Source organism: Pleurodeles waltl, chromosome 5, assembly GCF_031143425.1.
Source record: "Pleurodeles waltl isolate 20211129_DDA chromosome 5, aPleWal1.hap1.20221129, whole genome shotgun sequence".
NCBI lineage: Eukaryota > Metazoa > Chordata > Amphibia > Caudata > Salamandridae > Pleurodeles > Pleurodeles waltl.
In genome coordinates this window covers 1,308,668,238-1,308,680,394 of record NC_090444.1, presented here as the reverse complement: position 1 = coordinate 1,308,680,394, position 12,157 = coordinate 1,308,668,238, and the positions used below count along the sequence as shown (strand labels likewise).

The 12,157-nt window shown below is 44.2% G+C and overlaps 1 protein-coding gene across 6 annotated transcripts in view; it reads left to right on the top strand.

The window, feature by feature from the left end:
* The window catches only part of USP45 (ubiquitin specific peptidase 45), an 883,181-nt gene that overhangs the window by 766,002 nt on the left and 105,022 nt on the right, over window positions 1–12,157 (top strand). For all 6 annotated transcript variants that reach the window (XM_069235543.1, XM_069235541.1, XM_069235545.1 and 3 more), the window contains 2 exons: window positions 4,933–5,030; window positions 9,496–9,582. In XM_069235543.1, the coding sequence (XP_069091644.1) occupies window positions 4,933–5,030; window positions 9,496–9,582 (185 nt within the window). The remainder of the gene's footprint in view (window positions 1–4,932; window positions 5,031–9,495; window positions 9,583–12,157) is intronic.

The following is a 12,157-nucleotide window of genomic DNA, read 5'->3' as shown; positions in this document are numbered from 1 at the left end:
TATCAGTTAGATGTAAAGTGCTGTGGGGTGTAGGAGGGGTGATTCTTGCTGGATGTATGTGGATGTATGTGTGTCTGGGAAGGGTATAGTACAGGGATAGAGCAGACCTATGCAGTACATGCATGGTGGTTCCGTGCACTGGGTTTATGTATAACTGCATGGGATACATTCAGTGCTTAATTTGTGCTTGTTGTTTCCGGTGTGGAGCACGGGCACTTATTTTTGAAGGCCGGTGCTTATTCTTCTGCCTCAAGCATTTGCTGTGAGCAAAAGACACATATAGGAAAGACGGAGTAAGAGAAATATGAAAAAGCGTCCCAATGGGAGAAAGGCAGAGAGCTGAAAGAGTGAGCTTAAGGTGCATGGAGTGGCTTTAAATGGATTGAAGAGGCCCAAGATGCCTTCAGGATTACTCTGCCTCAGTTTTCCGTGTTCCCACATTTAATTGGAGCAGCCGCATGTTTAAGAGGAGGGCTTTGAGCACTGACACGTTTTTATTTACCAATTAAGCACTGGATACATTGCATGAGAGATGTAGTAGTGTGCATGCAGTAGAAGCATATACTGCATGCATGTGTGCTTGCGAGAAGTACAATCCATGAAGTGCTGTGCAGCACGCTGGGTGAATGTGTGTTCTAGCAGTGTGTGTGTTTGAAAATAGCACACCATGGCACAACACAGAAAGGCTACAGTTCTGAGCAGTGCACACAGAATGAGTGTGTGGGCTGAATGTATGTTTGCCTGAGGTGGAACAGTACATGAGACTGACAATACTGGACAATATTTCTGCTCTGTATGTACACTGAGTGCAGGTGTGCCTGGAATGCTACATTACATGGAGGACCCTGGGCCCTGTTTTGGAAAGCCCAATCCTGCCTGGTCAAGACATGAGGAGTAGAGGACCCCACCCCTGACAGATTTATGTTTTGCTGCATTTGTGTGAGCTGGGTGGGACACACTGGAGGAAGGGGGAGAGAGACTCCCTCTGTACACTTTGAAAGGGTGCTCTTTGATTCAGTGATTGATCACAAGGAAAGGACCTGGACACATGTCAAGAAGGAGATGGACTGATAACGGAATCATAACAAATAGGGTTGGGAGCTCGGTACCAACATTTTGATGCACATATGACTGAGTCTGACATTTAGGTGTGAAGTCTAGTCACTCTCACGGCCTGTGTTGTGGGACTGTCAGCTTCATAGTCTTTCCTGTTGTGACAGACAGCCTTTCAAGAGGAAAAAGTGAGAGAAAAGTATACTCTTCAAAAGAAGGAAAACCAAAACTTAAGACTCCAAAGACGAAACCCTAAATCACATTTGATGTCTGGACGTGGACTTTTAGAAGGGAAAATTGAGACCCCTAAATTTGTCATCTGCTAAACCGCCGGATGGGGTGTGTGAGGAGGGGAGGTTCCACAAGACTGCGACCAGGAGTGGAGGCCAAGGTCTGCTTGTCTCCCTGGTGGGTGAGGGGACATCACTCAGGGAATCCAAAACCACCTGCTCTGGAGCACCAGCGCAATTATGCTTGCCAAGACCAGTGCGCCTTGTGAGGAAGAGGAGCACGTTTTAGGGAGCGAGATCCACCAGGGAGCCCAGCTGAGTGGACTCCAATGCAAGATGTGAAGAAGCAGCTCCTGCACTTTTTTGGTTGTTGCCAGTGTGTAGATTCCAGTCTGTGACCTCTGTATGCCAGGAGGGGGCTGCCGTGAAGATAGCCTTGAGTGGAGTGACAAGCTGGACAAATGAAACTATGAGTCACCTGTGACGTCTACTTCATATGCCTAGAAGGACCTCTGTGAAAGTTCTTGCTGTATCGGAAGTGCAGAAGCCTGCGCAGAGCCTAGAGGCAACTCTGTATGGCAGGAAGGGCCACTGTGGTATGGACTGCTGTGTGGTGAGAGCTAGCACCTAGGCCCATGGGAGTTATGGCAACCCTACATGCCAGAAGGGACTACCGACACTTAAGTGGTTGCAAGGATCGTGCTGCTGTCTGAAAAATCTGAGCAACGACCCATGGGGCACCATGAAGCAACTAGAATTGAGCCAGGACTGCCCCTGTGAAACTGAGGAAGACGCTGTGTGTGCACCACTGCATCACCAGGACCCCAGCTTGGAGCACAGGAATTCAATATCCTAACACCCCTCCAATCCTCCCACACAACCCCCCATCCATATGGAGAGCAGAAGACTTGCTGTGCAGGATTAGCACCGGAGCACCTTTGATCGCTTCTGGAGCTGGCCCATGTGTTGAGGAAAAAGCAGCATGCAGACTGCTCCCTACACAGGACCAGAGCAGTGTAAGTGGTCTGGGCACTCTCGGAGACATTGCAAGCCTCCTCACTGCTGGAGCTCTAAGACTGGTTATGGGCCTTTTGAGCCCCAGGGGAAACATGCTTCTGAGGGCGCAGCAGCACCATGAAACTTTTGACTATTTTGACAAAGAGTCGAACTGGACTCACGAGTTAAGGCCTACTAGTGAGCATTACTTGGATGTGGCCACCTGTGAATGGTAATAACCGCTACCACATTACAAAGAGTAGGTGGGAAATGGATTTGCTAGCTAAAACTAGCACTCCATCCTCAAGGGGAAATGATTTATTGCTTATATATATCCTAATATAGTTTTGAGTACGTAGAGTTAGAGATAGAATACTCCTTTTTACCATACAAATACGTATTTGGACAGTGGTTGCATTTCACATTGCTGTGCACTCAGAGTTACGCTCACTGGCCTGTGTGTGTTCATCTTGCATACCTTCCTTCTTTGCCTGTATACAGGGAGTGCAGAATTATTAGGCAAATGAGTATTTTGACCACATCATCCTCTTTATGCATGTTGTCTTACTCCAAGCTGTATAGGCTCGAAAGCCTACTACCAATTAAGCATATTAGGTGATGTGCATCTCTGTAATGAGAAGGGGTGTGGTCTAATGACATCAACACCCTATATCAGGTGTGCATAATTATTAGGCAACCTCCTTTCCTTTGGCAAAATGGGTCAAAAGAAGGACTTGACAGGCTCAGAAAAGTCAAAAATAGTGAGATATCTTGCAGAGGGATGCAGCACTCTTAAAATTGCAAAGCTTCTGAAGCGTGATCATCGAACAATCAAGCGTTTCATTCAAAATAGTCAACAGGGTCGCAAGAAGCGTGTGGAAAAACCAAGGCGCAAAATAACTGCCCATGAACTGAGAAAAGTCAAGCGTGCAGCTGCCACGATGCCACTTGCCACCAGTTTGGCCATATTTCAGAGCTGCAACATCACTGGAGTGCCCAAAAGCACAAGGTGTGCAATACTCAGAGACATGGCCAAGGTAAGAAAGGCTGAAAGACGACCACCACTGAACAAGACACACAAGCTGAAACGTCAATACTGGGCCAAGAAATATCTCAAGACTGATTTTTCTAAGGTTTTATGGACTGATGAAATGAGAGTGAGTCTTGATGGGCCAGATGGATGGGCCCGTGGCTGGATTGGTAAAGGGCAGAGAGCTCCAGTCTGACTCAGACGCCAGCAAGGTGGAGGTGGAGTACTGGTTTGGGCTGGTATCATCAAAGATGAGCTTGTGGGGCCTTTTCGGGTTGAGGATGGAGTCAAGCTCAACTCCCAGTCCTACTGCCAGTTCCTGGAAGACACCTTCTTCAAGCAGTGGTACAGGAAGAAGTCTGCATCCTTCAAGAAAAACATGATTTTCATGCAGGACAATGCTCCATCACACGCGTCCAAGTACTCCACAGCGTGGCTGGCAAGAAAGGGTATAAAAGAAGGAAATCTAATGACATGGCCTCCTTGTTCACCTGATCTGAACCCCATTGAGAACCTGTGGTCCATCATCAAATGTGAGATTTACAAGGAGGGAAAACAGTACACCTCTCTGAACAGTGTCTGGGAGGCTGTGGTTGCTGCTGCACGCAATGTTGATGGTGAACAGATCAAAACACTGACAGAATCCATGGATGGCAGGCTTTTGAGTGTCCTTGCAAAGAAAGGTGGCTATATTGGTCACTGATTTGTTTTTGTTTTGTTTTTGAAAGTCAGAAATGTATATTTGTGAATGTTGAGATGTTATATTGGTTTCACTGGTAATGATAAATAATTGAAATGGGTATATATTTTTTTTTGTTAAGTTGCCTAATAATTATGCACAGTGATAGTCACCTGCACACACAGATATCCCCCTAACATAGCTAAAACTAAAAACAAACTAAAAACTACTTCCAAAAATATTCAGTTTTGATATTAATGAGTTTTTTGGGTTCATTGAGAACATGGTTGTTGTTCAATAATAAAATTAATCCTCAAAAATACAACTTGCCTAATAATTCTGCACTCCCTGTATTTTGAGGCACCCCCTGACAAAGGTAGGCCGCATTTGGTGAATGGTTGGACTGCTCTCCCCAGGCTTGTGTATGCACTGAAAAACAGGAACCCCTATAGCTGTCTACTAAAGGGTCTTCATGCTCCACACAACTCTGCAGTACTTCCGAAAACATTGACTGTTTGCTTATGGCATACTTCCCCCCTTTCTGCACCCTTGCTAGCAGCAAAACAGTTTTTGAATTCTGCACCTCAGACCGACTCATTCCTCATTTCAAATTTAGCACAAAGTAGTACTCTTAACTACTTAATCTACCCTACCTAAATGTTTGTATGCATTTAATATTAGTTGTATTTATTTGAAGCGCCATCATATTTGTCTCACAAGGCAGGGTATATTTAGTTTTGGGTTATACTGTGGATTGAAATGCTACTTTCTCAACTTTGACAGTAGGACATGCAAAAAATAAAAATGAACTGCAAACTTATTAAAAGATAGGACATGTTTTGACACAGCATTATCATCAAAATTTGGGGCATGAGTGATACTGTAGTTTCAGTGCATGTGTATATCTTCACATATGTTAACTTAGTTTTATACGTCCCTTTTAGAAAAAGAAGTCCGCACTCTGTACAGAAATGCCAGAAAACAAATGCTGATATCTGCGGTTCCAAACATTCTTATTCTGCATCTTAAAAGATTCCACCAGGTAAGTTAAGGAAAAATATATATTAATCACAACATAGGATGTCTCTTAAGCTAGTTTGCCCTTTACAGTCAGCTTGCCTGGGGACATGTTCTCTGTACTTTAGACGAAATTCAAGATTTATGACTTATCTAGGGCAATAATGATGGCTAACAGGTACAATTTGCATTCCTTCGCCTTTGTTGCCCTGTGGGTGCAGCAGTAAGTCCTTCTGCAACATCTGATATTGAGGTATTTGGACGATCGAACTGAACACCACTAAATCCACGTGCCCTTCAACAGTTCCACCTTTAATCCTTTTCTGAATTTTTTTTCTAAAAAGCACTGGATTTTGAGTTGTAAAATTAAAAACCCGGAGCCCACTTAAACCCGTTTACAACGATTCCTATACTGAACTTTTGAAAACTCAGTGGTTGATATAGCCAAGGAGAACTTTACTCACCCAGTAATAAAAGCAACACTGGAAGTCCACATGCTCTGCTACGTTTACTCTTCTGCTCGTGCTTCACAAGATGATGCAGTCCATCAAAGTATGGAAAACTTTTTATTATCTAGAAATGTAATGTCCCCAAAGACTTCACTAAGTTTTTTATAATAGATTTTGCAGATCATCCAAGTCACTTAGTTTAATAGATCTGGTGCATCTAGATAGGACCATTATTGTGGAACTGTGCCAGAGTATAAGACCCACAGAAGACTGAGAAGCCTACGATAACACAACAGGGCAATCAAAAACTTGTTGTAGACGGACACAGATATTTGACATTTTGGCATGACCCAAACTCTAAAGTAAGGGATGCTGAACCTTATTGACTGTGGTTCTGGTACCTGGTATCTCACCTATTAGGGTATCATTACTGTCTTCTCTAACGTTAGCATCGCAGGAAAATGGTGCACAGACAGGTATTCCAGTTCTTGAGTGCAAATGAGGGCTGCATGCCATCCAAGAATAATAGAAAATCCAGTAAAGATTTATTTAGAAAATACGCATATTACATATTCACAGGCCGCAGTGGGCCTTCTACCCTTAAAGGACGGCTTCAAGTGATACTACAGTATCGAATAGGCCTTGTTTGTTCTTAATGTCTGGAAATGCCAACAGAATGTATACTGCATTTGATTTGGAATTGAGAAGACAAATGGGTAAGTCTTTAATGCCCTCCATAATTGTCAATTCCCCCCAGGTATGAAAAATGTTTTGCTCCATTTGCACAGGTTCATGGGGTTTTTTGAGGTGTTAACTTGTCTCTTATTCACTGTTAACGTATCATTCATCACCTGGGCTGGTGGAACTGCAACATATAAAGCCTCTGTGATTTAAATTGTATGGCAACGCCCATCAGTTACTGACCAAAAGGCTACACCATGTTCTTCAGTGTAAGGAAATACCTCTTATTTTGCATGACCACTCCCAGAGCTTTGGACTGACACTGCTATTTTTTTAACTCTAAAAGTGCACTGAACCATTCCAAACATGCCTCAGTGCCAGTGCCTGATCCCTTAAAATGTGTATGCCTGACTGGCTCACCAACAATTGGCATAAGTTGACTTACTTATCAATCCTTAGTAAATGTTACCAGGAGTAGCCATGACCTGTAAGTTAAAGTGTCCCTCATGGACTGCAGCACTTACTGTGCCACCACAAGGCTGACAAAGCAAAAGCAAGACTTCCAGCCTGCTGTTGCTGACTGGCAGACTAGTTTTCATACTCCTAACTTTGCCATTTAAACTAATGACAAAATACAGACTTTCCTTTTAAAATATTTATAAGACACCCCTATGACAGGCCTATTTAGCTCTAAGGCAGGTTGCTTAATATTAAAAAGTAGGACATTTGTTTTTACACAACCTAGCAGTAAAACACCCAAATAGTTGTTGTTTTGCTGTAGAAGCATTGATAGCCCCTTTGGGGAGTACAGGATTACACGCTGACAACTCAGCTGTGCTAACTACTCAATGGAACTCCTAAAGTTATAACTTCAAGGTATCAAGAGTTGTTACAATAAACTTGACTTGATGCCCAAGTTAAATTTAATTTATCTTTAAAGTAAATGGCAAATTTAGAAATGGATCGTTTATAGTTGCTGGCCGCAAGACAACAGTCTTCCCTCCTGGTAGAGGTGTGTAGAGCTCTCAGTAAGTAATACAAAGGTTGTGCCATTAGAAGAGTTATCTCTTCCTGATTGTAAAGCAAAATGGAGTGTGAGCCCAAAAGACGAGCTTCGAAGGGAGAACCTCATTTGAAGGGCAAATGATGCACACACACAAGAATAGGTGGTCTTTTGTTGTAGTAGACAGCTTGGTGTCAGGGACAGAGAGTTGGAAACAGTTGCCATTCCATTTTTCCAGTGGGCCTGTATCCCTTAGGTAGCTACTGAGCGCCACAGAGAGAGAGAGAGAAAGAGAGAGAGAGAGAGGTTCTGCTATCTTGGGAGTGGGCAGAATATTGTTTTCTGGACTGCTAGGTGCCACACTTGGCAGGAAGCTGTCATCTGGCAGTAGGGGACCTAGTAGCCCATTGGCTAGTAGCCACCACATCCCCAGAGGGCAAGTTCTGGGAATAAAGGTGGCACCAAGACCTCAGATCACATGTACACTGGCGGGAGGACAGAAGAAGGACTGGCTTGGTGTTCCGTGGCCCAGGCAAAGAGATGGTGCACCAAATACTGGCCTGCGCCTACTGATCCTTGAGCTAGCAAAGCGAAGTCTGTGTCTGTGGTGTCGTGCTTGAAGAAAAGTTGTCTCCAAGCCCCAGACAGAAGAGCCTCCAAGAGTCAGTTGACTGGCATCCTGTTACAGGGCCACAAATGCTAAAGAAGCCTGCTATGGTGAGTTGGAAGCCACAAATGCTTGACTGCCGCTGACAGCTGAAGTGCAGCCTGAAAGACCAAGTCCTGACTCTCAAAAGTTGCACCCAAGTGATGGACCGGGAGATTTGTCTGAGTGCAATTTTATCGCCCAAGACGGACATTAGCCCCAGCTAATGTAACTTGAGACCAGTAGACCAGTGGCAACTGTATTTCAGCTGGCCTTCAACAGGATTTTGAGGGACATTGATCCCTGTGGCTAAAGTCGCCCCATCATGTTAGTGGACCGTGGGGTGGCCCCAGGAACCTTCCTGTCACCGGATCTGCATCCTTCAGCATACTGTATCCCTTGCATCAAGACCACTTTATTGATGTCTGTGGTAGTTTGCACTTAGAGCCTTGAACTGGACTTGAGACTGTTTTGACCACAGGATAACTGTCCTGCCAATCCGCATTTGCTCTTGTAACTTGTTCTCTGTTTGTCCCCAAAACGGGCCAGAGTAGTCATTTAAACTTTCCAAATGTTTTCCAAGACCACCCATTATAAACATATATTGCTGCTGTCTAGAAAAGACATGACCCCTGTATCAATAAAATATTAGTGGACAACGGGCAAGATGTACAACACATTTTATCAGTTGCAAATGGTCGCTATTAGGAAGAGGCATGTAAAGGGCGTCCGTTTCTAAAAGCGAGTCGCACTGCTACGTATGAATGTTGTGTGACCGGGAATGCAGTCTCAAAATATTTGCAGATAACCTTCAATTTCAAATTGGTGGTAAGCCATTAACAAACGGAAAGAGATCCCCAAGGGACCCCTCCCCCTTTGTGAATGGGGCTGCCAACATTTTTTCAGAGCAGGCAGTGGCCCCACAGACCACTGCCCACTCTAAAAAAAATAAGAGGGAAACATTTTTTTTAATGAAATGCAGCCCTTTTTCCTTTAAGGAAAAAGGGCTGTATTTTTTTTGAAAAACCTAAAAATAAAACCTATTTAAAAAGCAGTCACAGACATGGTGATATGCTGACCCCAGCAGGCCACAATTCCTGTGAGTGCTAGGCATTCCTAATGGGTCGCAAATTGCGACCTGGCTCATAAATATGAATGAGGCAGATCCCTTGCGCCCCATTTGGGAATAGCAACAGTGTCTCAGACACTGTTGTACATCAGTGTTTGCAATTTGCAAGTCACTAAAAATCGCTAATTGCGAGTCGTGAAGACTGATGGTCGTACATCTGGCCCAAGTTCTGTGATTCAGGATCTCGCCCTAATATTCAGCTCACAAGTAAACTGCATAAAAATCAAGACCTATCTATTTCACCTATTTTTACTGTATGAAAATGCAGAATTGGCATGTTTTTATGTCGTCACTAATGGTCAATCATCAAAATAAATCATGTAATTTCTGGTATCATAGTCATGGAACATATATTTTCCCATTTGTCATGAGTTGTGTTTAAACGTGTCAGTATCTGTATAGTCACTCCAGCTAAATAAAGGGGCCTATGATTCAAGTCAACAGAAGGAAAGAACTAGTTAATTGAGTTTAAAAGTTTATCTTATTGAACTGTCATGCTATCGTTAGTTTACTGCACATTTAGAAGGGCTTTGTGTCTCCCCCCACCCCGTGTGTCAATAACATTGTTTTCTTCTCTTTCAGGCTGGATTAGGTCTGCGGAAAGTAAACAGGCATGTGGATTTCCCGCTAGTTTTGGACCTTGCACCATTTTGTTCAGCTTCTTGTAAGGTACGCATTCTGAGACACTGGTGTAATGAGCTTTGCCATGACTATCAGCTGAGTCAACAGTGATCTGAAAAGCCACTTTGTGTACTTTACCTAATGCCCATAGAGTTTACTCTGTGAAAGTGTAGATACTTGCTGTAGTTTATTTCACAGCTCCTCCTGACTTACAAGCTATTCTGAAGGCCAGGACAAGGGATTGAAGGAATCTTCTTTAAAAGTAATTCAATTAAGTACCTAATTAAAACATAAACTGCACTCTCCAATCCGTATTTTGCCATCCAAGCCGAAGACCTGGTTTAAAAAACTTGAAATATTTCTTTGGTATTAAGGATTTGTGTAGGAACTTAGAGGCTCCCCCTTGCTGTGTTGCTTTAGTCCCCTAAAGTAAAATGCCACCTTTCATGTTTGTATGAAAAGACACAATAGAAAATCAAACAAAACTGGAAAAATGTCTTGTATAAATATAACATGAAACCAGTTTTTCTTTATTAAGAAGTTCATCTAGATACTAATTCCAACCCCACTTATCCGTCCTTATTTATCCTAAGTTAATTTATGAGTAGCTCATCAAATCCAGATTACTCATTGGATTCTGGCACTTATGGTGCTTTCATCATAATTATGTAAACAGGAATATACTATAAGGGGTTACAAAGAAGAAAACTTGGCCTGAATAGTTTGCCCACTAATGTCCAAAGAAACCAGAGACTTTGCTTAAACCAGTGTCAGGGTGACTGCGATGGTATAACGGGTGGGGCTTTGTTTGCATGGTGCTTTTTTCGCTTCACACGTTGCTTTCCTCCCATCAGTATTGTACTTTAATTGCATTTCCTCTACTTTCGTTTGTGGGTCGATGTTTCAATACTTTTATTGAGCCAGGTCCTTGTTGACCGCAGCCGCTCCTGGGCCTACTCCGTTCTTCATCACTTCTCTCCACTATGCCTCAATAGTGATGGAACAGATGCCTTTCCACTATTGTCCTGTTTGCCGTGCAAAATACCCTCAGACTGATCTACATCAAGTCTGTGATTTGTTTCTGTCACGAGAACACAACAAGGCTGACTGCAACACCTGTTGCTCCTTCCTCTCCAAGAAGATGCTTTGTGACCATCGTGCCCACCAGCTTGAGATTTTGCGGAGGAGCGTGGAAGACACACCTGACCTATTTGGTCCTGGCGACGTCGAGGGGAACAACACCTAGAGCCACTGGCTGAAGATGAAAAGGCTTTCTCCCTTGAATGCAGCTCCGGGTCCAGTCTGGAGATCAAGTACCTCTCACCTGCCCAATAGTCTATTAGTACAGCAGCCCCTCCCTCACAACACCATCCCGAGCAACCTTCTGCCAAGAAGAATGCAGCCTCTCTGGAACACCATAGACAGGCTTTTGGAACGCCACTGCCTCTAGGCCATGGTCGGCACCGAGCAACTGCTCCGAATGCCCCACCCAGCTCCGCTCCAAAGAAACTTTCCAGTCTGAGCGCTTTGGCTCTGACCAACCTGGTACCGATCTGACCCTTGACATTGATTCTCATCCGCCTCAGCAGCGAGCTGAACATTGGCACCAAAACAAAACACAGTTTCGGAACCGAAGATTTCGGCGTCGACCTCTAACTCCGACACTGGTACAGCAGTCGAGCCCATCCTCCATAAGGACGGTGGGCGTGGTGGGGGGATGACACATTTGATACTCCTCCTCAGGATGACCCATGGAACTCTTATAATATAGACCCACCAGGAGACACAGACCCATATCTTTACCTTGCCCGCCTATCCCCTCTTGTTGAATCTACACTGCTGCCGGCAAACGAGTTAACTGTAAGGCACGCGGAGATACCCACCACCAGATAAAAAGAGCAAATGCATAGATGCAGCAGGGAAAATGGTGGCAGTGTAATCAGCCAGTTACTGGCATATTGCAAATTCCATGAGCCTCCTTGCAAGATACGACAGTGGCCACTGGGACGAGATGGAGGAGCTTCTCCAATACATCCCTGAGGAGCGTAGGAAACGGGGCCAGGTTATAGTTTCTGAGGGCAAGCTAATTTCTAATACTTCTCTTCATTGTGCCCTAGATTCAGCTGACACTGTCGCTGGGGGAGGTGGGGGAAGACATTCTTGGCTCTGTATCTCTGGCTTTAAGCCGGAAGTTCAGCAAAACTGCTGAGCATACATTTTGATGGGGATCACCTTTGTAGCCCACAAGCGAAACAAACTTTAGAAAAGATTAAAAAAAGAACACACTGACGGCAAAACAATAGAGGCACTGCAACCAGCAGCTCCCTGTAGCTTCATTTCGCTGAACTTCCTACTGCTGAGATTCAAAGACCACCCCCTCTGATTCCTCCACCTCTTACTAGAGCACTCGGGCCAGCAATGTTCTTCCAGAGGTTATTTTAAAGGATTTTATAGAGGCAACAACTTCAAAGGCAGAGGCAATGGTAGTTCCCCAAAAGGAGCAACTTCTGCCACTAAATCCTGACTTGCCTTTATTTCCCTCCCAACCACACATCTGTGAGGGACACCTACAAGGTTTCTTTCCCACTTGACAATCCATCACCTCAGACAAGTGGGTGTTGGA